Consider the following 26336-nt stretch of genomic DNA (forward strand, 5'->3'; position numbering starts at 1 on the left):
GCCTCTCTGTCCCCAGCATCAGCCTCTCTGTCTCCAGCATCAGCCTCTCTGTCCCCAGCATCAGCCTCTCTGTCCCCAGCATCAGCCTCTCTGTCCCCAGCATCAGCTTCTCTGTCCCCAGCATCAGCCTCTCTGTCTCCAGCATCAGCCTCTCTGTCCCCAGCATCAGCCTCCCGCAGCATCAGCCTCTCTGTCCCCAGCATCAGCTTCTCTGTCCCCAGCATCAGCCTCTCTGTCCCCAGCATCAGCTTCTCTGTCCCCAGCATCAGCCTCTCTGTCCTCAGCATCAGCTTCTCTGTCCCCAGCATCAGCCTCTCCGTCTACAGCATCAGCCTCCCCATCCCAGCCTTCCCCAGGATCAGCCTCTGTCCTCTCAGCCTCCTCCAGCACGCCGTGCTCCTCTGCCGACACTCACAGATCCGATCGCATCCACTCACACACACCCACACACACCCACCCGATCGCATCCACTCACACACACCCGATCGCATCCACTCACACACACCCGATCGCATCCACTCACACACACCCGATCGCATCCACTCACACACACCCGATCGCATACACTCACAAAGACACACACACTGACGATATTGCACATACGCGCTGATACTCACAACATCCGGGGATATCACATGCTTCTGGCCATGTGATCCCCCGGCAGGTCCTGGAAGCTCACAACTGCACAGTATCGCTGCCGAGAAGCAAGCGATATCCCAGGATGTTGTGAGTATGTGGATGCGATGTGATGTGTGAGGTGTGTGTGAGTGTGATCTGATTTGTGTGTGTGTGTGTGTGTGTGCTGTTATGTGTGTGTATGTTCCGCAGCTGCAGGACCTTGATGTGTGGATGCGATGTGATGTGTGTGTGAGGTGTGTGTGAGAGTGAGTGGGAGCCGGTGTACACTGGTAACTATGATACACATCGGGTAACTAAGGGACCTTAGTTACCCGATGTTTATAATGGTTACCAGCTTTCACGGCCTCCGTCAAGATCCCAGCATCGCAAGGTTATGTCTGGCGCTGGCGGGATCCTGACGGAGCCGGTGTAGAAGCAAGCGATATCCCAGCATGTTGTGATGTGTGAGGTGTGTGTGAGAGTGAGTGTGAGAGTGAGTGTGATCTGATGTGTGTGTGTACTCACCTGGGAATCGGAGCTCCCTGTCAGTTGGGCCAGAGCGAGCGTGCATTGCGTGAGGGGGGCGGGGCCTGCAGAGAGCCGGGGCGAGAGGCCAATCCGTGTGGGGGGGCGGGGCCATGGCAAGCCCAGCGGCCAATCAGCTTTGTGTCACCGTAAGGACACAATTTCGGAGCATGACAGACAGACAGATAGACAGACAGATAGGCAGACAGACAGACAGACAGAATAAGGCAATTATATATATAGATAATGCACATCCATTATATGAGCTATTCATGAGACAGAAGAGCACCTTCAGTAACCGCTAATCCTTCTGAGGTGTAAGAAGGAAAAATATAGGAAATCATTTGTGCCAACTGCTATGGGAATGTACAACAATAACATTAGTGTTAAATCATCAAAGTGAATGTCTACTTTTTTTTTTCTACTTTCAGTTCACCCGCTGTGTATGTCCTAATCTAATGTATAATGTTCTTCTGTCAACTCTACTGTCTTGTCAATTATGTAATTCATGTTATGATTTAAGTTGTGCTTCTGTGATACCATAATTTCCCACGGGATCAATAAAGTGTATCGTATCGTATCGTATCGTATCATATACCTGCACAAGGCTGGAATGGGCTACAAAACCATAAGTAAGATGCTGAGCGAGAAGGAGACAACTGTTTGTCCAATAGTAAGAAAATGGAAGTGTGAGGATATTCTGGGGAATATGATGAAAATTATGACAAAGGTCAGTCAGCTGTCCCTGTATAATTACCCCCCCCCCCCCCACCCCTGTACTCTAGCAAAGAATCCCCTCAGATCTACTCAGCACCTGATTAAGGTGACAAATCCAATTGACAGTTCCTGAGCAGAGAAGGCCCTCCTGCTGAGTGAATTGTCCTGCTCAGGAGGTAGGAGGTGAACTGCATGACCGAGCCTCAAGGGAAAAGCTAGACCAAAAGGAGCCACTGAAAGAGTTACACTATCGAGGAACACGTTGCTCCCACAAATAAGATTTTCAGATTCCTGACAGCAAGACGCACATCACACACTTTTGCGATAAATTCCAAGATATGCGGAGCCTTCAATTAATAACTAGGCGTAGGAAGCCCCCAGACATATCATATTTCCTATCTATGGATAGATAAGATCCTGGTGGGAAATATAATATTCATATATTCCATGTGGGACACTCGGGGGCAGAGTTATGAAGGAAAACTGAAATCCATACGTTCCCTGGAAGGGAAGAGGCACACCCATGTCCAGCCAAATCTGAGGTCACAGGTGGGAGGGGACATGCAAGGTGGCCAGATTCATAACCTCAGTGCAGACATTTTGTGTTGTTTGTCTCCGGGTGGCCTCATGCGATACACATGGGAGAAGTCCCAGGAAACTTGTGGCTCTACAGCGCCCCCCTGTTCAAGCTACCATTCATATTCACAAGGAATAAGGTAATTGACCCATCTGCATATCTGCTTGTAATCCATATCTTATCTGTAAATGTACTTCTGACATAACAGAATAAACCAGCAGGAGGGCACCACTTTAATAAATAGGGAATCACCAATAGTAAATATGTAGCGCCCCTGAACCCCTCAGGGCACTACTAGGTACTGCATTCTGACAATGAGGCAGGGCCTACCCCAAGGGACCTGGAAGTCCCGTGCCAGTACCAACAAAACACAATAACATCCCCAGTTCCCACTTCTCCTTAGGGATGACTGACTAGTCCAGGACCCAATGGATGGCCAGCTAGAGACGGAGCCAGTCCAGTTCACTAGAAGGCAGCCTGGTGGGAGGTGAAAAACAGACACAGACAGACACTCAGAAAGGGAGTCTGGTAGTGACAGTTGAAGTGGACGGACGTGTCTCCAGACTGGGTCGTGTAACAGTGGCTGAGGTGGCAAAGGAGAGTGGTTGCCAGGGAGGGTACAGTCAGGTACCCCTGGAACCAGAGCACCGACGGGGCACAGGGCCCTAGGTCAGGCAACAGCTTCAGGCAACCTGACAAATACCTGCACAATGAGGGGAACTTCACAGACCTCACTGACCCAAGAATCCGGGGGCACCAGCAGTAAAATTTGAGCTAGGGACCGGAACAGAACACCAACCCTACAGGGTTCGCACTGCTTGCCATACGGACGAGAGACTGCCGACAGACAGTAAGGGACCCACAAACGCTCCAGGCTATGAGGTCCCACCAACAAGTGAGAGGTGCCGGCGAAAGAGACTACCAGGTCACTACACCAGCACTGGGACAAAAGGGACCAGGGGTCTGAACCAGCTGTCCTCAAGGCCACAGCTCAACATCACTGTGAGTAAACAGAAGTTGCACTGCATCCCCGCCGTGTGGTCTCCCTTCTTTCTGTGACGTACCCCTCCATTCATCCTCTGGGAACCAGCCCTACTTGCGGAGGGCATACCAGCCCGGCTGCCACCACCATCAGCCCCAGAGGTAACAAACTGTGCAGCAGCGGTTCCATCACCATAATTGCAACCCACAGGTGGTGTCACAATACAAAATCTTTCAATTCCCCTGTATATACTCCCCATTAAAAAGCGCATGGCTGAGGTCACAGAACCGGACATCGGCCATTATACAACCGTGACACAGCATCCCCGTACATATACAGCCCGGGACCGAGTACCCTATAGCCCTGGGCGACACACATATATGCTAGGCAAACAAACAAGAGAAGAGTAATATATAATGGTATCACCACACCGTGAAAAGGTCATGTCAAAAATATTTATTAAATACACATTGAAAATCTGCACAAGTCAAAAAACACCCATGACCAGCTGAGGGAGTATTCTCCGGTCGTGATGTCTGTGTTACCAAACCCCTTATACTATAAATAAACACACGGACTGCATGCGACTTGGTTCAAATGGCCACAGCAGCCTTTTATTGCCTATTGTTCACAAACTAAGCACCTTAGGGACGCCGTCCAACGGGCGACCCAAAACAACACACATATAACAATAGACAATGCCAATTACATGACCCTCCCGGGGGCAGGCCCAGTCCATAACTACTACTCCCCCTGCCCCTGGCCGCAACACACCGACCCAGAGACGAGGTGCCAATCACCCACGGATTGACACCCCCACACTTTGGCAGAACCCCGTGCCTGCCACATCCCGGAACCGAGAGCCACCATACCGAGACAATGACTCCCGGTCCAGTTACCAGTCACTTCCAACCTCTGGACCAGACCTACCCCCCCCGCCGCTGTGACAAATAGCATCCCAACATCCCAAACCACGTCCCCCAGATGACAACACAAAAAGGGAGGGTGGGCGGGGATCTCTTGGCGTCCGGAAGAAGAAGAGGAGGTAACCCCCTCCTCTCCCAGACTAACCCTTTCCCTACTCCTCCTCTTCCTCCCAAGCTAAACCACCCCTTAATGCCATATTAGGCCTGCCAAGCAAACTGTCCCTATTAACCCCATCACTCCCTAACTCCCCCTTGGTCATGTCGCCCCTCCTCCCCAGGGGATCCATGGCTGTCTTGACCAGCTGAGGGAGTATTCTCCGGTCGTGATGTCTGTGTTACCAAACCCCTTATACTATAAATAAACACACGGACTGCATGCGACTTGGTTCAAATGGCCACAGCAGCCTTTTATTGCCTATTGTTCACAAACTAAGCACCTTAGGGACGCCGTCCAACGGGCGACCCAAAACAACACACATATAACAATAGACAATGCCAATTACATGACCCTCCCGGGGGCAGGCCCAGTCCATAACTACTACTCCCCCTGCCCCTGGCCGCAACACACCGACCCAGAGACGAGGTGCCAATCACCCACGGATTGACACCCCCACACTTTGGCAGACAATACCGACAACACCCCCATACCGAGACAATGACTCCCGGTCCAGTTACCAGTCACTTCCAACCTCTGGACCAGACCTACCCCCCCCGCCACAGGACAGACCACGTGACACCTTACGTGGCCTGGACCCGCCACACACCAAAAGCTCGCTCAACACCATCCTGCAGGCCCAATGCCCATAAATCCACTCCAATGTCGTTGAGGTGCACTCCGTCACCCCTCCGAAACCGCCAATCTGCCGGCTCCAACTCCCTGTGCCTCACCACAATCCCACCGTTCCTGATCACAAACCTGGCAACCACACGATTCACCTGGGCCCTGGCCTTATTGACCTTTTCCACCGACCGAGCCCCCCTCCATGACAACCTGGTCACCATGTCTGACCACACGACAATCAAACCCGGGTACTGCTTCCACAACCGCAGTAAGTCGATCTTTATATCCCGGATCAGATCCCGTGACGCTCGGACTCCCAGATCGTTACCTCCTACGTGTAATACCAGCACATCCGGAGGCCGGTCAACCTTACAATAACGACCAAATTCTGGGACCACCCTGCCCCACTCCATGCCCCGAACACCGATCCACCGAACAGTCGCCTGCCCTCTATCCAGCCCTAGCTGCCGACCATTCGGGCGAACCGCCGCCCGCCGAGCACCCCAGAACACGAAGGAATGCCCCAGAATCCAGATTAGGCACATCCCTACAACAAAGAAAGACAACGAAAACAGAAATTAAAACCAATAACATCACCACCATCAACGCCTCTCAGAAAAACCCATTCTACCCCCGTCCTCTAACACTTGTACATTACCCCCTCTTTTTTTTTTTTTTTTTTTTTTTTACATATAAAAACCACTTCCAAACCACCAAACCACCTGTACCTAGACCAAAGTTACCATAATGCTACAACAGCTGCGGCCTCACGTACCGCCGAAAACAAGAAGATTCCCATCTACCAATACGCTTTACCACCTCATCTCCAAGCCCCCAACGAGCGGCCTCCGTAGCTGCCCCTATCCGAAAGGAATGCGACCCGAAATCCTCCGGGCGCTCCCCCACATTCCGCAAACTTCGCCGCAGAATCGCTACAAACTGGAACCTTGATAAAAAGGACCCATCCACGTGCCGCAAAAATGGGCCCGGTAAACCTCCCCTCACGGCCATGAATTGCTCCACCAAACGTACTGGGCACAACTCCTCCCCCGGGACCGCGTATAACACCACCAACCTACCCCGACCCAGCTGATCCGTTTTCGACCGACTAATCCGGCACTCCACCTGATCACCGCCCACTCGCACATCCTCAAGCAGCAACCCGCCGCCTGTCACCCTGGACGGGCTTACCAACTCACCGATCCGGAAAGCCCCATAAAAAGCAAGACCGAAAGCTGTTGTAAACAAAACAGTCTCGTAAACCGACTCACAAATGCCGCTCAGGCCCCCCACCAACCGCCTCAACAAACCAAACGATACGGGATGCCTCTTGTCCCTCTCCCGCACACCGCGGCGGAACCCCCGCAAGGCCCGTCGAACCCGAAAATCCTGCGAAACATCTTGCTCCCCTCTCATTTTTAACCAAAACGCCACCGCCGCCACCCGATGCGCCACGGCCGACGCCGATCGCCCGGCCGAGAAATCCACACTCACCAACGCCAGTAATTCCACCAAGTAATCCACGCTTACCCCATCAAACATCCGACCCAGCAACTCCTCCCATTCAGCCCACACCTTAGCATATCGGCACCAAGTCACCTCAGTCACCGAATTCCGAATCAATTCTGAGATCACCGCCTCACCAGATTCCATAAATCCACGGGACACTCCACTCCGACTTCGTCCGCCCAAGGCAGTAGCGCCCGAAACCTGCTGAACTGAAAACGAGACAAAGCGTCAGCCACCCCATTGTCAACTCCCGGAACGTGCTTTGCCACCACCTGTACATTCAGCTGCAGACATCTCAACACTAAATGCCGCAAAAACACCACCACTGGCTCCGACTTAGCCGACAAGTTGTTAATAGCAAACACCACCGCCTGGTTATCACAATGGAAGCAAACCTTCCTCCCGGCAAAACGCGACCCCCACAGCTCCACTGCTACCACGATAGGAAATAGCTCCAACAGAGCCAAATTCCTGACCAAACCGCTCTCCCGCCACGCCTGTGGCCACCGACCCACACACCAGTGACCTCGAAACACGGCCCCAAACCCTGCCGACCCAGCCGCATCGGTGAACAGCTGTAACGCCCCGTTAGACGCCACCTTCTCCATCACCAGGGCCCGGCCATTGAAACACTGCAAAAATTGATCCCATACCAAAAGATCGTCCTTGATCGCCTTCGTGATTCGCACGAAATGTGTCGGCGACCGCACACCTGCCGTCGCCGTTGCCAAACGTCTCGCAAAAACTCTCCCCATCGGCATAATCCTGCAAGCGAAATTCAATTTCCCAAGCAAGGACTGCACCACCTTAAGCCGCACCTTCTTTGCCGCCTTCACCCCTGCCACCGCGGCCCTCAAATCACGAACCTTCTCCTCCGACAACCTACATTCCATGGCAATAGAATCAATCTCAATCCCCAAAAAACGCATCACAGGCGCCGGGCCTTCCGTCTTATCGGGGGCCAAGGGAATTCCGAAGCTGTCTGCGACTTTCTGCAACGCAAATAACAACCCCGCACAAACCATTGAACCCGCCGGCCCCACACAAAGAAAATCGTCCAAATAGTGAATAATGGACGTAAGCCCAGACACATCCCGAACCACCCACTCCACAAACGAACTAAACGCCTCAAAATACGAACACGAAATTGAACAACCCATTGGCAAACACCGATCAACATAATAACTGCCATCCCACCAGCAACCTAACAAATGCTGACTATCTGGATGAACCGGTAACAACCGAAACGCCGCTTCCACATCAGCCTTTGCCATCAACGCACCCCGACCCGCAGCCCTGACCAGGTCCAACGCCTTGTCGAACGACACATAATATACCGCCGCTAACTCCGGTGCAATGCCATCATTCACCGATAACCCCTCTGGGTAAGACAAATGATGGATAAGCCGAAATTTGTTCAGCTCTTTCTTCGGCACAACCCCCAACGGCGAAACCACCAACTTCGAACACGGCGGGGCGTCATAAGGACCGCCCATTCTGCCCAAAACCACCTCCTTTCTCAGCTTCTTATCCACCACATCCGCATGATCCCGAGCAGAACGTAAATTACGGTACGGCGGGGGCGATGGACTAACAGCCGACGGGATACGGAAACCGTCAGAAAAACCAAACCATAACAACGCCGCTGCCTCGCCGTCCGGATACCTATTTAAAAAGGGGGCCATCGCTTCTACCTTCACCGGCGTCATCCCTTTTTCCAACCCCGTCACCCGCTTTTCCTTTCCCCTTTTTAAAGCACTTGGACAAGCTATGTCCTCCCCCACAACCTGAGCATTCATGCTTAAACCGGCATGCCGCTCCAAACCTGCACTGCCCCTCATTATATTGCCAACAGAAACCTTTTTTCTGACTTGCCGGGGACCCGGCCCCCGGTCCCCCGGCACCCCCCCGAAAGGGCTGAGTCGGTGCCGACATCAGTCGCATCCATAAGGAAATATCCTTATGGTCCCATCGCATATCCGGCCGCAACGCCTTCCGCTGTCGGAATTGCTCGTCGTAACGCAGCCACGCCAGCCCGCCATAAACCCGATAAGCCTCCCCTATCGCATCCATGTAACCAAACAAGGCCGAACAATGCTCCGACTCCTTTTCCCCGACCACGCTCGCCAAAATCGCAAACGCTTGCAACCAGTTTGCAAAAGTCCGAGGAATAAGCCTATAACGGCGCTTTTCCTCCTCGTCCTTCTCCTTTTTGGAGTCGCTCGGCTTAACCCTATCCAAATTAAATTTCTCCAGGGGAAGCAGAGAAAAAATCTCCACATATTCCCCTTTCCAAATTTTTTCCCGCACCTCCTTCTTTAAATGAGCCCCCAGCGGGCCCTCAAAACAAACATAAACTTCGCTTTTAGCCCTATCATCTAGGCGCACCACCTCATCCTCCTTCTCCTTTTCTTTTTCCTTTGCCCCCTCCGCCGCACTCCCCCCTGCGCCCCCCCTTCCGCCGCGCCCGCTCCGTCCCCCCCTCCCACCGCCGCCGCCCCCCGACCTGTCGTCCCCACCCACGCCGCCGCCGGCGCCTGCACCGCCCCCCCCCAGCCCCGGCAACCGCCGCCAACCCCTGCAACAGCCCCAACAACTGGCTCCACACTGCTACACCGCCGGGCGCTGCCGTGTCCACAGCCGCCCTCCCGCCCCTGACACTCCCCGCCAGCGCAGCCCCTGCCGCCCCCGCTGCCGTCTCACCCAACCGCGGCTCAGCGTCCCCCGATACCGCAGCCTCGCTGTCCTCCGTCTGCCGACCATCCGACTCTTCCGACAGCACGACCTCCTCATCCTCGCCGCTGACATCTTCTTCCATCCGACATCCGGGGGGCGCCGCCGCGGCACCCCCCCCACCACGGCCGCCAAACCGGGCCGCCGCGTGGGCAGTGCCGTCCCCGCTCCGTCTCTTGCCCTGGGGCGACAGCCCAGGAGACCGTCCTGTCCCCCGCGCCGGCACCCCAGGCCTCGACCTCTTGCGCCCGCGCCCACCCCCTCGCCGACTGCCAGGGGACTCTGGACGCGGACTGATGGACGCCCAGCTCTGGATCCCAGCCGTCGCCGCCTCTGGCCCTCCTGGGCCGCTGCAGGCCTCCTGCCGCTGGGTCCTCCCGCTCCCACGGGACACCGCCACATCCGGGGGCTGCACAGCGGTCCTGAGTGACCGGGCGGTCGCCGCATGGCTCACGCCGTCACCCCTGCTCACTGCCGCGCCAGGGTCAGGCACCACAGACCTCCCCCTGGCGCTGGACCTACCGCCGCCTGCAGCCCCTCGGTCCCCCCGCCGACTGCAGGGGGAACTGCTGGCCTCCCTCCCTCGCCGAGCGCGCTCCCGACCTGGAGCCGCTGCCGTCACTGGAACTCCAGCCCGGAGGCTGGGACCGGAAGTAGGCCCCACGCTGGCCACTCCCACCTCCCGACCACCGCGGCTGGAACGCAGATTCCTCCCGCTGCTGCTGGGAGCAGCAGCCGGACTGCGCTGCTGCTCGGCCCGCTGCGGAGGGTCCCTGGAGGGGCTCTGGCATCTCCTCCTCGCCCCCCCCGCACCCGGGGAATACCTGCGGGGGGGCCGCGACTGGCGCACAACACGGCTGGAGGAGCGAGGGGCAAGCGCCGACGGGTTAACCCCGGCAGCCCTGATGTGGGACTGCACTGCCAGGGGCCCGTGCGCTGCAATGGCTGCTGCAATCAGGCGCTGAAGTTCCTGGAGATCAGCCATGGTGACTCGTGCTGCTGATCTCTTGGCGTCCGGAAGAAGAAGAGGAGGTAACCCCCTCCTCTCCCAGACTAACCCTTTCCCTACTCCTCCTCTTCCTCCCAAGCTAAACCACCCCTTAATGCCATATTAGGCCTGCCAAGCAAACTGTCCCTATTAACCCCATCACTCCCTAACTCCCCCTTGGTCATGTCGCCCCTCCTCCCCAGGGGATCCATGGCTGTCTTTAACACATTTAAAAACATAATACAGTGTCAGTTGACACCCCCATTCCTCCTTAATACTGGACACAACTTTTAGCAAGGAGTAACAGTATGGGTAAAAAAAATCCAGTCAAATGAGAACCATGATTAACAAATAGTATCACCATATACAAGGTTTATCACACCAAAAAATATATACAGGTTGAGGTCACTGCGGAGTCCACAAAAGATAGGACCAAAACATGCAGGCTCCTGGTTATCAGTATTGTGAAGAAAATTGCAAGATGTAGGTTGCTGCAAGTCAATATTGTAACTGCAAATAAGGCCTGCGACACACATCCGTGCCGCCGGAAGGTGTTTGCCATTTTTTACACGTACCTGCGGCACAGAGACACGTAAAACAATGCTACCCTATTGTAGCAGGCATACACACGTAAAACCACACGGAACGTGTGTCCGTGTGCGCTTGTACGTGTGTGCGTTTTTCTACACGCTAACATGTCAATGTTTTCTCCGGCAGCACGGGTGTCACACGGCCCGCACCCGTACCACACAGGTGTAGTGTGGATGCGGTCCCGTGTGACACGCGCCGGAGAAAACACACGTGTCAGTGAAAAAAAAAAACCTTAACTTACCTTCTCCTGCCCTCCTGTCTCTGCCGCTGGTGTCACTTGCTGCCGACCGCCGCTCATTATTCTCATTTAATATTCATTTCACTGCGTCCGGAAGCAGCAGCAGCGAGGAGACGGCAGGGCTGGAGACCGAAGATCAGCACCACGGACAGCAGGAAAGACCACGTGAGTATGCAAATAACCTGTTCTCCATATGTTATCACGGATAGCATGCGGAGAACACACGTGGCCCGCACGTACCAGAGACACGTACTTACCTGCACGCAACACGCAGGGTAAATACGTGTCTCTCGTCACGTGCGTGATTTTCACGTGAGTGTGTCGGAGGCCTAAAGCAGAGTTAAGAAAGATCAGAGCCAAAGATACTCTCACCAATACACACACCTAATAACTCAGTCACATATAATGGCTGGTGTGCTTGTGCTACTGAAATAAGCAGCTAAAAGGCAAGAAGAAGGTGCAAGGTAAGAGAGGAAGGGTGGGCACGTGGGAGAAGTTCCAGGAAACTTGTGGCTCTACAGCGCCCCCCTGTTCAAGCCATCATTCATATTCACAAGGAATAAGGTAATTGACCCATCTCCTTTCTGTTTGTAATCCATATCTTATCTGTAAATGTACTTCTAACATATATATTCTGTAAATCCCATCTGTATATAGTGTATTAACTAGTGTGCCCTTAAGGCAATTAAAAATATATATTTAATCATGGGCTGTTTCCTTCATCTTGATTCCGAATCCGATGTCTGTGAGCTCGGCTTAGTTTTAAACGCTACCTAGGCTGGTTTCTGGCTCGATATAGTCCTGTTAACAGACCAGGCGTATATCTAACGAGGAACTGGTGGCAGTCTGCCGCACTGTCCTATACCGTCAGAATTCTGTTTCACTGGGTCTAGTGGGAAGTTCCTGTCGGCCTGTGGGGGTTGTGGGAAAGCTGGGTTATCGCACCAGAGGTTGTGCAGCCTACTTGGTTCCACTCCCCATGCCTCCCTGTGCCCTTGGGGATAGCAGGTGTCAGTGCTGCATGGTGCCAAGTGGACTTTATGAACCCCTTGGGGGTGCGGAATGTGTTGGCAGAAGTGAAGAGGTCGTCTCACGTGGCCTCAATGTATTAGACACCTCAGGGTGGGGCTGCGAGGTGCGGTTTTGTCATAGATTGACAGGGTCTCGACTGAGCAAGGGACATCCGAGTGACTCCCCCGGTCCTTGACATATTGGTCGCAGCAGAGGTGGGATTGAGATATGTGTGAGTGTGAGACCCATACTCCCAGACACTAAAGACTGCCAGTAGCAGCTGTGGCTGCTTGGGTCTTAAGACCAGCTCAACACTAGAGTGTCAGAGTGCAGACACTGTAAGTTCTGTGGGTGCATCAGGTTGCAGCTCTGTGTCAGTGACCTAAGACTGCAAGAATGGCTGATGGCACCAGGAGCCGCAAAGCTATGGAATTGGTACATGCTGTGCTTGTAGTAGAAGAGGTGGAGGACGGTGTTGTGCACAGCATGGATGAGCTCCACCAGGGGTCCTCTGTGAGCTCAACGCCAGTTAACAGCTCTGTAGTAGACAGCGCCCCACCTGGTAATTTTGAACATAGCGAGGAGGAGCACAGCCAAAGGTCCTCAAGGAGCCAGATGCCAGTGATCCGCTCTGCAGTGGACAGCGCACCACCTGGCTCTGTAGTGGGCCACTCATCACCTCGCTCTGCACCATACCACTTAAGGCCGCTTTACACGCTGCGATATTGTTACCGATATCGATAGCGTGCGTACCCGCCCCCATCGTTTGTGCGTCACAGGCAAATCGCTCGGACACGTCACACTACTTACCTGCCTAGCGACGTCGCTGTGATCGGCAGACCGCCTCCTTTCTAAGGGGGCAGTTCATTCGGCGTCACAGCGACGTCACTAAGCGGCCACCCAATCGAAGTGGAGGGGCGGAGATGAGCGGGACGAACATCTTGCCCACCTCCTTCCTTCCTCATTGCCAACGGCCGCAGGTAAGGTGAGGTTCCTCGTTCCTGCGGTTTCGCACATAGCGATGTGTGCTGCCGCAGGAACGAGGAACAACATCGTACCTGCAGCAGCAACGATAATTGGGAATAAGGGAGCATTTAAATGATAAATGATTTTGCACGGTTTTGCGACGATTTTCGATCGCACGTAGGTGTCACACGCAACAACATCGCTAACGTGGCCGGATGTGCGTCACGAATTCCGTGACTCCAACGATATAGTTTTAGCGATGTCGCTGCGTGTAAAGCGGCCTTTAGTCCCGAGGTCTGCAGTAGGCAGCTCATCTCTTACCCATCCTTCCAGTATGACAGGCTCAGATACCCTTCTTCAAGCTGCTGTGGCCTGTCTTATGGCTGAAGACCAGGATACCTACCAGATCCTCATAGCAGCGTGGCAGGCAGAGCTTCTGGCAGAGTGTGAGGCTGCAGATCGACAGGCAGAGCGTAACCACCAGCTGCAGCTAGCTCAGCTTAAGCCCCCGTCATCCACTCTGGACAACCGAGAGACTTCCTGTGCTGGAGAAGGATGGAGATTTGGACACATTTTTTATAACATTTGAACGGACTTGTCTGCAGCACCATCTGGCCGAGGATCAGTAGGCCAAGTACCTGACCCGCCCTTTAAGGGGAAAGGCCCTGAATATCATTGGGGACTTGCATACTGAGGCAGATCAGGGCTCTGACACCATCAAACAGGCCCTGATCCAATAGTATAACCTCACTCCGGATTCCTACCGCAAAAAATTCGGAGCCTGCAGAAGGGACCAAAGGACACCTGGGTTGACCACCGGCGGGCACTTGCCAGAGCTGCTGACCACTGGACTAAGGGGCTTCATCTCACCACTAGATCAGAGATCCTGTGTTTGTTCATCACGGAACACCTCTTGTGGAACTGCCCTGAGGACCTCCGCCAGTTCATTTGTTACCAGAAGCCAAAGAGGTCGGGTTCCTGAGGTCAAGAGAGCAGCCACCAGCAGCACCTGGAGAGGGGGTAAAATGAATCCTGCAAATGTCCCCCCCTGCTCCTAAACTGCAGGGAGTGCCCTCCTGGACTCCCCTCTCCAGGCTAGTGGCTGAGCCCAGAAGGTGCCACCTTTGCAATCAAGTCAGACACTATTGACCACAGCATCTGAGAGGGTTAAAGAATCTGTGATTTCGACGTTCTGAAGTTCTGGCCATTGCATTGTATGTTATACCCGTCTGTGGATGGTGTGGCCTCAACTCCTGAGCCAGGACCATTCAAAGGATGTAGGTGAATTGAGGTAGCTCATCTACAATGTGAATGGAATGTACTTTTATGATAAGGGGCTATTCTGCTGGTTCACATTCGTATACAATTATTTTTACTACTGGGCTTTGTGCCTGTCACAAAGACAAATGTTCTGCACAACTGTTCTGTAGCATTCTTATAGTTTTTATTTCTTTCTCCACAGGGCACCACTATCATCACCAACTTGTCCTCTGTGCTCAAAGATTATGAAGTCTGGGAGAAGCCTTTACAATTTTACCCACAACACTTCCTTGATGAGAATGGAAAGTTTGAAAAACGAGAGGCATTTATCCCATTTTCTGCAGGTAAGGAAAGCCCTATTATTATCAGTCTTATTTTATATGCTAGGGTTATAAATTATGGTTATAGTAAAAAACTTGGGACCCATTGCTCTTAGAATGGCTATCTTGATGGACTGCGAGATGGAAGTCACATAGCGCTCTACATGAAAGACTTCGGGTCTTGACTAGGGTTTTGAAAAATGTCTACAGCATTACAAAATAAAGATATAGCGCTGAGTGATGATGGAATAAATGGCCACAATGGCTTTTATTCCATCATCACGATATAACCTGATTAACCAAGGCCACCATTGACCTCCTTACCACTGACTGTCTTGACAATCAATCATTATTCGAACACCGAAATTTTCAGAAATACCAGTTAACCCTTCCTAATCTACTACTTTCAAACTACTGTCATGACCGTGCTTACACTAACTGCGCCCAATCCAGCCCTATCTCTGTTAATTCAGTATTAAATATTATGCACCTGATTTATTCTTTACCATTATCCATATTACGTTATACTTTTTTTCCCATTTCTTTATAAAATTGGATTTACTTTTCATTGTATTTCTTGGACATACTTTTTGCATTTTTCCTATTACAGCCTGTACCTTCTTTGCATCATGTGGCCCGTATCGAAAGAATTGCACTACATGCTTTCTATGCTGATTTATGCTCGTGACAATTTAGTGTTCATTTAGTGCTATCTATTAGGGCAGATCTAGACAGTCATATTTGTTGTCAGAGTGCAATCCAATAAAACAGTGGATCACCCTCTGACCAATGTTATTCTTTAAGGCCTCTGCCACATTCACGTGAAAATCACGCACGTGCCGAGAGACACGTATTTCCCCTGCGTGTTGCGTGCAGGTAAGTACGTGTCTCTGGTACGTGCGGGACACGTGTGTTCTACGTGTGCTATCCGCGATAGCACACGTAGAACCGGTAATTAACATACTCACCTGGTCCTTCCTGCTGTCCGCGCTGCTGTCCGTGGTGCTGATATACAGTCTCCAGCCCTCCCGTCTCCCCGCTGCTGCTGCTGCCAGGCAGTGAAGTGAATATTCAATGAGAATAATGAGCGGCGGTCGGCAGCAAGAGGCAGCAGCGGCAGAGACAGGAGGGCTGGAGAAGGTGAGTAATGTTTTGTTTTTTTTCCACTGACACGTGTGTTTTCTCCGGCGCGTGTCACACGGGACCGCATCCACACTACACCCGTGTGGTACGGGTGTGGGCCGTGTGACACCCGTGCTGCGGGAGAAAACACTGACATGTCAGCGCTTTGAAAAACGCACACACATACAAACGCACACGGACAGACGTTCCGTGTGGTTTTACGTGTGTGTGCCTGCTACAATAGGGTAGCATTGCTTAACGTGTCTCCGTGCCGCCGGTACGTGCAAAAAATGACAAACACGTGCCGGCGGCACGGATGTGTGTCACAGGCCTAAGGCTGTGCACTTGTCAAAAAATTGTTGCATGTCCTAGTTTGATCTGATACTTAAGGCCGCTTTACACGCTGCGACATCGCTTAAGCGATCTCGTTGGGGTCACGGAATTTGTGACGCACATCCGGTCGCATTAGCGATGCCGTTGCGTGTGACACCTTTGAGCAATTTTGCACCGTTGCAAAAATGTGCAAAATCGCTCATCGGTGACATGGGGGTCCATTCTCGAATATCGTTGCTGCAGCAGTAATGATGTTGTTCCTCGTTCCTGCGGCAGCACACATCGGTACGTGTGACACCGCAGGAACGAGGAACCTCTCCTTACCTGCCTCCCGCCCGCAATGCGGAAGAAAGGAGGTGGGCGGGATGTTCGTCCCGCTCATCTCCGCCCCTCTGCTTCTATTGGGCGGTGGTTCAGTGACGCAGCTGTGACGTTGCTGTGACGCTGAACGAACTGCCCCCTTAGAAAGGAGGCGTTTCGCCGGTCACAGCGACGTCGCAGGGCAGGTAAGTAGTGTGACATGTCTGGGCGATGTTGTGCGCCACGGGCAGCGATTTGCCCATGTCGCACAACCGATGGGGGCGGGTACCCACGCTAGCGATATTGGTCACGATATCGCAGCGTGTAAAGCGGCCTTTAGATTGCATTCGGGCATGCTAGTCAATGAAGAATTCATGGAAACCATCGGACTGCACTCAGATAACATCTGAGTATAGTCCTATTTCCAAAAATGGATATGAGGGCACTACAATTGAAGTGGATGGGATCAAACCAAAAGGCACACCTGAGAATCAGAACAAAGGAACACAAGAGGAAAGTAGGTGTGTCAGAAATGGGATCACCAAATATTATAAAAAATAAATCATTTTATTAAAGACAAAAACACCACAATTACCGTATAAAACCAATTAAAACCTCACATACTGTAAGTGAATATGCACGCTGGGGTTTGCTTAGAATAAAGCAACCATAGACCCCCGGAATTTTCTCTTCCACTTAAATAATCGACCAAAAATACATATATAAATATAGTTTGCAGGACAACAATAAGATGGATGATAGATTAATAAGCACACTGCATCTGACAATCATAAATGGATATGTGAAGCACCATGAGTAACAAATACAGCAAGGAACCAGAACTGCTTAATAAGAGGAACATGCAAAATGAAATAGACAAATGAATCTAAATGCCAATTACAAATCCCACAAATAAGTTGAAAAATCAGCATAGAGGGGAGTAAATAAATACCAGCTCCTAGAGAACTCAGGTGTACAACATGTCATCCTGCGAATGGATGGAATAGTCATGGTGGGAGAGAAAACCAAAACACCTGCCCACGCGTTTGTGATTGGCATTTAGATTCATTTGTCTATTTCATTTTTCATGTTCCTCTTATTATGCAGTTCTGGTTCCTTGCTGTATTTGTTACTCATGGTGCTTCACATATCCATTTATGATTGTCAGATGCAGTGTGCTTATTAATCTATCATCCATCTCATTGTTGTACTGCGGTCTATATTTATATATGTATTTTTGGTTGTTTATTTAAAGGAGTTGTCCGACATTAGCTTACCAAAAAATCTGCGGTTCGCGGTTCTCCAGTTCGCGGTTCGAGTGATTTTGGGGGATGTTCTAGATCGAACTAGAACTCGAGCTTTTTGCTAAAGCTCGATAGTTCTAGTTACGTTCGAGAACGGTTCTAGCAGCAAAAAGCAGGGCTTTTTACAGCTACAGTGTGCAGGAGCCAAGCTGGTAACCAAGATAAACATCGGGTATCCAAGCAAAGCGCTTTGGTTAGTAACCCGATATTTATCCTAGTTACGTGCAGGAAGCCCACACTTCCCCGCTCAGCTCACTCCTCCCCCTCCTGCACGCGGCATGTACACACACACACACACTCACCTGTCCCCAGCCAAGCAGTCCACGACACTGACGTCCTCAGCGCCACATGACACCGCTAGGCTCCACCCACTTTGCACTCCGCCGCCAGCACACATGGCTCCGCCCACCTGGCACTCTGCACACATTGCCCCGCTAGGCTCCGCCCACCTGTCACTCTGCACACATTGCCCCGCTAGGCTCCGCCCACCTGTCACTCTGCACACATTACCCTGCTAGGCTCCGCCCACCTAGCACTCTGCACACATTGCCCCGCTAGGCTCCGCCCACCTGTCACTCTGCACACATGGTCCCGCTAGGCTCCGCCCACCTGGCACTCTGCACACATTACCCCGCTAGGCTCCGCCCACCTGTCACTCTGCACACATGGTCCCGCTAGGCTCCGCCCACCTGGCACTCTGCACACATCGTCTCGCTAGGCTCCACCCACCTGACACTCTGTACACATTATCCCACTAGGCTCCGCCCACCTGGCACTCTGCACACATGGTCCCGCTCGGCTTACCTGCGGTGATGAAGTCCCGACCTCAGCGCTGTCACTGTCCTCCATGGCCGCCGCTTGTCACATCACCTTCTCTTGCTTCCGACCCGAGACTGACTAGCGGTGACGTCACGGGCCGCTCGCGATACTTGGCTGTGAAGATGATTGAAGTCAGTGTGCAGGAGATCAGCGCAGGTAATGTACCTCGCTGACAGCAGCACTTGTCATGCCCTGCAGTGACCTGGGCTGACCCATTGATGTTAGCTCAGGTCACTGCACTGCTCTCCCAGCCAATGGGGAACATCCTGCTCTTCATTGACTGGGACAGTGTGGATCGTCATGGCAACCCCTTGGATTACAGCAGACCTGGATTTGTTTTTCTTTCTAATAAATTGGTTAAAGAGGGAATAATTGGGGAGTGTTTTTTCAAATAAAAATGTGTTTGTCGTCTATTTTTTTTTATTACTGACTGGGTTGGTGATGTCGGGTATCTGATAGACGCCTGACCTCACCAACCCCAGAGCTTGGTGCCAGGTGACATTACACATCTGGTATTAACCCCATATATTACCCCGTTTTCACCGCACCAGGGCACGGGATGAGCTGGGGCGAAGCACCAGGATTGGCGCATCTAATGGATGCGCCACTTCTGGGGCGGCTGCGGCCTGCTATTTTTAGGCTGGGGAGAGTCCAATAACCATGGACCTCCCTAGTCTGAGAATATCAGACCCCAGCTGTCTGCTTTACCTTGGCTGGTCATCCAATTTTGGGGGGACCCCTACGTGTTTTTTTTTTAATTATTTATTTAATTTAAAATAACAGCGTGGGGTGCCCTCAGTTTTGGATTACCAGCCAAGATGAGGCTGCCAGCTGTGGTCTGCAGGCTGCAGCCGTCTTCTTTACCCTAGCTGGCTACAAAAATAGGGGGAACCCTACGTCATTTTTTATTTTCATTTTTTTGGCTAAATACAAAGCTAAGCACCCCTTAGTGCCACATGAAAGGCACCAAAGGGTGCAAAATTACAAAATGCAGGAGAGTGGGACATTATGTGTCTTTCTGCCATTATAATGACAGAAAAGACTGATATGAAGTGCACAAGCACAAGAAAATCACCAGAGCGCTCTACGCTGTGAAAAGCAGTAGAAAATGGCACTGGAGTGAACATGTGACCGCCTCATGTAGGATGAAGCTATGGATCCTGGGTAAATGTATGTATTTTCCCTCCTTCAGTTTTTTTTGCAGTATACAAAAAAAACGGAAGGCACACGGATGACAAACAGGTAACATACGGACCGTCTACGGAACGGAAACGGATGCCACACGGATGGACCCGTGAAAAAAAAAGGACTGTTTTTTGCAGACCACAAAAATGGATCGGTTGTGTGAATGTAGCCTTATTCTGGTCTGCCGTTTATAAACAGCAGGCAGAAATAAGTGAATAGCGCCCCCCCAGTGTCAGAAAATCTCCGGGGTTTCAGGGCTAGCTGAGACCCTGGAGATCATGATTCAGGACGGTTTTTCCGGTCCCCGCTCACGTGATCACAGGTATACACCGTACACCGATGATCACGTTACAGTAAATGACAGTGCCGGTAAAAAATTATTTATCTCCCATCTGGCATGAACAAACATGGTAAATCTCCTACCCGGTCCCCTCCGGTCCCCCGGTGTCGCCAAAGTGCCCCCACTGATGCCCTCCCAGAAATCCAAGATGGCCGCGCGCACAGCAGCGCGTCGGCCGCATTCACCCTACTCCTCTGATTTCTGTCGCATGTGCCATGTACCAAACTCCTCCCCAGGCCCTGCCAGGTCACCCCCTATAACCCCACCGGTGTTCCCCGGTGTCCCACGGTACCTGTGCAGCGTTGATCCCCCCACGGCCCTCTCCTTCACAATAGACGCTGCCGCATGCACAGAGCGGCTGTCAGCTCAGCTTCCTGTGTTCAGACACAGTGAGTGGTGGTTATGCATCTGTTAGCTAAATGGGTGGCACGGTGGCTCAGTGGTTAGCACTGCAGTCTTGCAGCGCTGAGGTCCTGGGTTCAATTCGCACCATGGCCACCATCTGCAAGGAGTTTGTATGTTCTCCCTGTGTTTGCGTGGGTTTCCTCCCACACTCCAAAGACATACAGCGCTATGGAATTAATAACGCTGTATAAATGAATAAATTATTATTATTACTGCAATGCCCTGCTCATGAGGTAAGGAACAATTGATCAGGAAAGCTATATACTACATTTCCAAATGGAGGGATTTGCTTTTATAGTTTCCCTGCTGAACGACTACCAAACATGAGAGTTCGTTATACGCCACAAGAAAACACATCTAAATAGCAAGCTCTGTTGTTAAGTATTCATTCAGCTGGATAACTTGACTTAAAGGGGTATTCCATCTCCAAGATCCTATCCCCAATATATAGTAGGTGGAATAGCAATAATATCAGCAAATACCAATATTTGGAAATGTAGAATAGTTCTCCTGATTAGGCATGCCCTTACCTCATGAGCAGGGCATTGCAGCTTTGGTAGCAACCATTACGACATGGACTCTGCTGCTGTGGACCCGGGGAGAATGAGTGCAGATTCATTGCACCCACACTCCTCACATGAAGGGTCCGCACTCCTAGAAAATGGGGGATACGTTCCCTGAGTGTCTCCCCCCATATTCTAGACGGTCCAGAGTCGTCGTGGGACCCCTTTATTTTTTTTCTTACAATAAATTGGTGAAAGAGGAAATGTTTTGGGGACTGTTTTTTCAAATAAATTTCTTTTGTCGATTTTTTTTTTGTTAGTACTGACAGTTTATGATGTTGGGTATCTAATAGACGCCATGACATCACAAACTGCTGGGCTTGATCTCAGGTGACTTTACAGCTAGTATCAACCCGATTTATTACCCCGTTTGCCACTGCACCAGGGCACGGGATGAGCTGGGGTGAAGCGCCAGGATTGGCGCATCTAGTGGATGCACCACGTCTGGGGTGCCTGCGGCCTCCTATTTTTAGGCTGTGAAGGCCCAATAACTATGGACCTTCCTACCCTGAGAATACCAGACCACAGCTGTCCACTTTACCTTGGCTGGTGATCCAATTTGGGGGGGACCCTACTTTTTTTGTGTAATTATTAATATTTAGAAAATAATTATAAAAAAGAGCCTGGGGGGAGCTCCACATTGGATCCCCAACCACGGTAAAGCTGCCAGCTGTGGTTTTCAGGCTACAGCCGTCTGCTTTACCCTAGCTGCCTATCAAAAATGGGGGACCCAACGTCTTTTTTTTTTTAACTATTTTTTTAATAGAAAAAATTAATAGGCTTCCCTGTATTTTGATTGCCAACCAAGGTAACGGCAGGCAGATGGGGGTGGCAACCCATAGCTGTCTGCTTTATCTGCGCTGAGAATCAAAAATACCGCGGAGCGCTACATCATTTTTTTTAAAGATTTATTTTTACAGCACTGTGATGTCCAGCAATCAAAATACAGGGAAGCCCATTTTGTTTTTAGTTATTTAAATAAATAATTAAAAAATATATATATGGGCTCCCGCTGCATTTTTTGTATTGCTAGCTAAGGGTAATCCAAGCAGCTACTGGCTGCTAACCCCCACTGCTTGGTGTTACCTTCACTGGCAATGGAAAATCCAGGGAAGCATTTTTTATTTTTTTTGCCAAAAAACTACAAAAAAAGGACGTGAGCTTCGCCATATTTTTGTATGCTAGCCAGGTATAGCAGGCAGGTGCTGGAAGATTTGGATACAGCGCCAGAAGATGCCGCTTCTATGAAAGTGCCATTTTCTGAGGCGGCTGCAGACTGCAATTCGCAGCAGTGGGGCCCAGAAAGCTCAGGCCAACCTGTGCTGCGGATTCCAATCCCCAGCTGCCTAGTTGTACCTGGCTGGACACAAAAATGGGGCGAAGCCTACGTCATTTGTTTTCTAATTATTTCATGAAATTCATGAAATAATAAAAAAAGGGCTTCCCTTTATTTTTGGTTCCCAGCCGGGTACAAATAGGCAACTGGGGGTTGGGGGCAGCCGTACCTGCCTGCTGTACCTGGCTAGCATACAAAACTATGGCGAAGCCCACATAATTTTTTCAGGGGGCAAAAAACTTCTGCATACAGTCCTGGATGGAGTATGCTGAGCCTTGTAGTTCTGCAGCTGCTGTCTGTCTGTATGGAGAAGAGCAGACAGCAGCTGCAGAACTACAAGGCTCAGCATACTCCATCCAGGACTAGTAAAAGGAATGGAGGTTTCACCCAGCTCACCTGCTTGATAGGAGACCGAGACCTGTGGACCGTGCAAGGAAAAAAGTCGGCAATTCTTTGGTAATGATGAAGGAAGATATTCCAGCAACTTGAGTCCAAACAGGAAATTCTTTAAAACGTTGATTCTTTATTCACATATTAAAAAGTCCATGTTGGGGTGAAACAAACCCAAGACAGAGAGGACGCGTTTCAAACACTTGGTTCTTAGTCAATCTCTCGGAGAGATTGACTAAGAACCAAGTGTTTGAAACGCGTGAATAAAGAATCAACGTTTTAAAGAATTTCCTGTTTGGACTCAAGTTGCTGGAATATCTTCCTTCTCCATCCAGGACTGTATGCAGAAGTTTTTTGCCCACCAAAAAAATTACGTGGGCTTCGCCATATTTTTGTATGCTAGCCAGGTACAGCAGGCAGCCACGGGCTGCCTCCAACCCCCAGTTGCCTATTTGTACCCGGCTGGGAACCAAAAATATAGGGAAGCCCTTTTTTTTAATTATTTCATTTATTTCATGAAATAATTAAAAAACAAATGACGTGGGCTTCGCCCCATTTTTGTGTCCAGCCAGGTACAACTAGGCAGCTGGGGATTGGAATCCGCAGCACAGGTTAGCCCGAGGTTTCTGGGCGCCTCTGCTGTGAATTTCAGTCCGCAGCCGCCCCAGAAAATGGCGCTCTCATAGAAGCGCCATCATCTGGCGCTGTATCCAACTCTTCCAACAGCCCTGGAGCCGGGTGGCTTGTTGGGTAATCATGAGTTAATACTGGCTTTGTTTTACTAGCCAGTATTAAGCCAGAGATTCTTAATGTCAGGCACGTTTGACCCGGCCATTAAGAATCTCCAATAAAGGGTTAAAAAAAAACACCACACAGAGAAAAAATACTTTAATAGAAATAAATACACAGACACATTAGAGACTCCATCTTTATTACCCCCTGTCAGCCCTCCACGATCCATGGTCTTCTGTCTTTCTCGTTCAACAAATGCAGCTCTGCTACATCACTGCTGCATGGGGGAAGATGCTGCTTCCCGTGCAGCCTTCACTCCGTGAAGGCTGCACGGGAAGCAGCGCGCAGCCTTCACTCCGTGAATGATCAGTGCTGCTAGCGGTAACAGCGGTAACGCTGACAGACGCGTTACCATAGCAACAGGGCTCCGATCATGTGATTCCCGGAGCCGCGGTTAGCGGTGACGTCACCGCTAACTGCGTTGCTATTGTAACGGTGATCTCCGTTAGTAACCGGCTGTGTCAGCCGGTCCCTAACGGAACGGGGAGTCGACCGTGTGCTAGAGCATGTCGCCGGTACACGGCGATACACAAATGTGCACCGTGTACCGGAGAGTGCAATGACAGGTCCTACATGACGCGTCATAGTCATGTGACCAATCTGTAGCCAATGAGATAATAGCCACGTGACTGGTCACATGGCTATTTTGACGTCACGATAGGTCCTGCATCACTGCTGGCAGTGCTGGTTACCGGGAGGATTCAGCGATCATCGGATGGAATAGCGGCAGGAGAAAGAGTGCAAGAGGGATCGCGGGGACCGGTAAGTGTTATGGCAATGTTTATTAACTGTATGTGTACATTTATAATGCGTTTTTATGTGTTTGTGATTGCCTCCCATTATTTCCTATTGGTTCAAGTTCGGTTCGTCGAATGTTCGCCGAACTGAACTCGAACGAGACCTCCGTTCGACGAACCGAACTTGAGCCGAACCACGGCTGGTTCGCTCATCTCTACTGTATTGTCATATAAAACACCCCTACATTGTTATTTTTTGTTTTCTAACTTTTGTTCCTCTTGAATTATCCCTTTATTCTCTGCAGTTCCTTGTTTACATTTTGCTCCAGCAAACATGATAACTTCCTGTGCTAAACCTCAGTCAAAGCTGGCACCGCCCGGCCTCAGTGTCCAGCCCCGCCCTCTGCCCGCCCCCTGCACACACATTCCCTGACAGTATTCTGCCCCAGCACCCGACCTGTTATCACTCTAGCAATGGAAATAACAGCACCACATCGGGCTCTGCACCACACACACACACACATCGGGCTCTGCACCCCACACCACATCAGGCTCTGCAACCCTCCCCACACACACACACATACACATTCACAAACGGACACATCGTGCTCTGCACCACATACACACACACACAAACACACACATCGGGCTCTGCACCCCACACCACATCAGGCTCTGCAACCCTCCCCCCCACACACACACACACACGGCGCTCTGTAACGACCCCCCCTCACTATCATTCTGTACCGACACCTACCCCCATAGGGAACACATGTAGGCTACATTCACATGACCGTTCCTTTTTTCACGGATACATCCGTGTGTCATCCGTGTGCCTTCCGTTTTTTTGTGGACCGCAAAAAACGGAAGCAGCAAGAAAGATAAATAGATGAGTAGATATAGAGATGAATAGATAGATATAGAGACAGAGAGATAGAGGGATGAATTGAATGAATGAATAGAGGGATAGATAGATAGATAGAATCATAGATAGATAGAGGGATAGATAGATAGATAGATAGATAGATAGATAGAATCATAGATAGGTAGGTAGGTAGGTAGATAGATAGATAGATGAGAAAGACATATAATGTCCTACCCCCCTGCATATTCTAAGCTAGCACCCTTTAGTGACTTTTATGTGGCACTAAAGGGTGCTTAGCCTTGTATGTATCCAAAAAATAAATAAATAAAAAAAACGACGTATGATCCCCCATACTTTTGTAGCCAGCTAGGGTAAAGCAGACGGCTGCAGCCTGCAAACCACAGCTGACAGCTTCCTTGGCTGGTAATCCAAAACAGAGGGCACCCACGCTGTTATTTTAAATTAAATAAATAATTTAAAACAAAAAACATGGGGTCCCCCCCAAATTGGATCACCAGCCAAGGTAAAGCGGACAGCTGTGGTCTGGTATTCTCAGACTAGGGAGGTCCACTGTTATTGGACACTCCCCAGCCTAAAAATAGCAGGCCACAGCCGCCCCAGAAGTGGCGCATTCATTAGATGCGCCAATCCTGGTGCTTCGCCCCAACTCATCCCGTGCCCTGGTGCGGTGGCAAACGGGGTAATATATGGGGTTGATGCCAGATGTGTAATGTCACCTGGCATCAAGCCCTGGGGTTAGTGATGTCACGCGTCTATCAGATACCCGACATCAGCAAAATTGCAGCAGGAGCGGTCACATGACCACTCTGAGCCAGGGGAGAGGGGCTGACAGCAGGGCAGGTAAGTGCTCACTATCTACTTACCTGCCCCAATGTAGCCCAATAGGGAAATAATAAAAAAAAGTCAAAATAGGCTGCATAACCCCTTTAAGTGGAAGAGAAAATTCCGGGGGTCTATGCTAGTTATTTCCACACACTGACACAATGGAGAAATTCTCACAGTGGAGAAATTTCATTTTCCATCGCCTCCTCACAGTGTGCTTCCATTCTGTCATTCAAGAGAATCGGACCACACTATGCTGG

At 50.9% G+C, this 26336-nt stretch overlaps 1 protein-coding gene across 1 annotated transcript in view; it reads left to right on the plus strand.

Annotated features, from left to right (window-relative positions):
* LOC142249912 (cytochrome P450 2D14-like) overlaps positions 1-26336 on the plus strand; it is a 180606-nt gene that overhangs the window by 125907 nt on the left and 28363 nt on the right. Inside the window, exon 8 of the mRNA XM_075321889.1 lies at positions 14625-14766. Within this exon, the coding sequence (XP_075178004.1) occupies positions 14625-14766 (142 nt within the window). The remainder of the gene's footprint in view (positions 1-14624; positions 14767-26336) is intronic.

The sequence above is a fragment of the Anomaloglossus baeobatrachus genome, chromosome 8 (assembly GCF_048569485.1).
Source record: "Anomaloglossus baeobatrachus isolate aAnoBae1 chromosome 8, aAnoBae1.hap1, whole genome shotgun sequence".
In the NCBI taxonomy this organism is placed as follows: Eukaryota; Metazoa; Chordata; class Amphibia; order Anura; family Aromobatidae; genus Anomaloglossus; species Anomaloglossus baeobatrachus.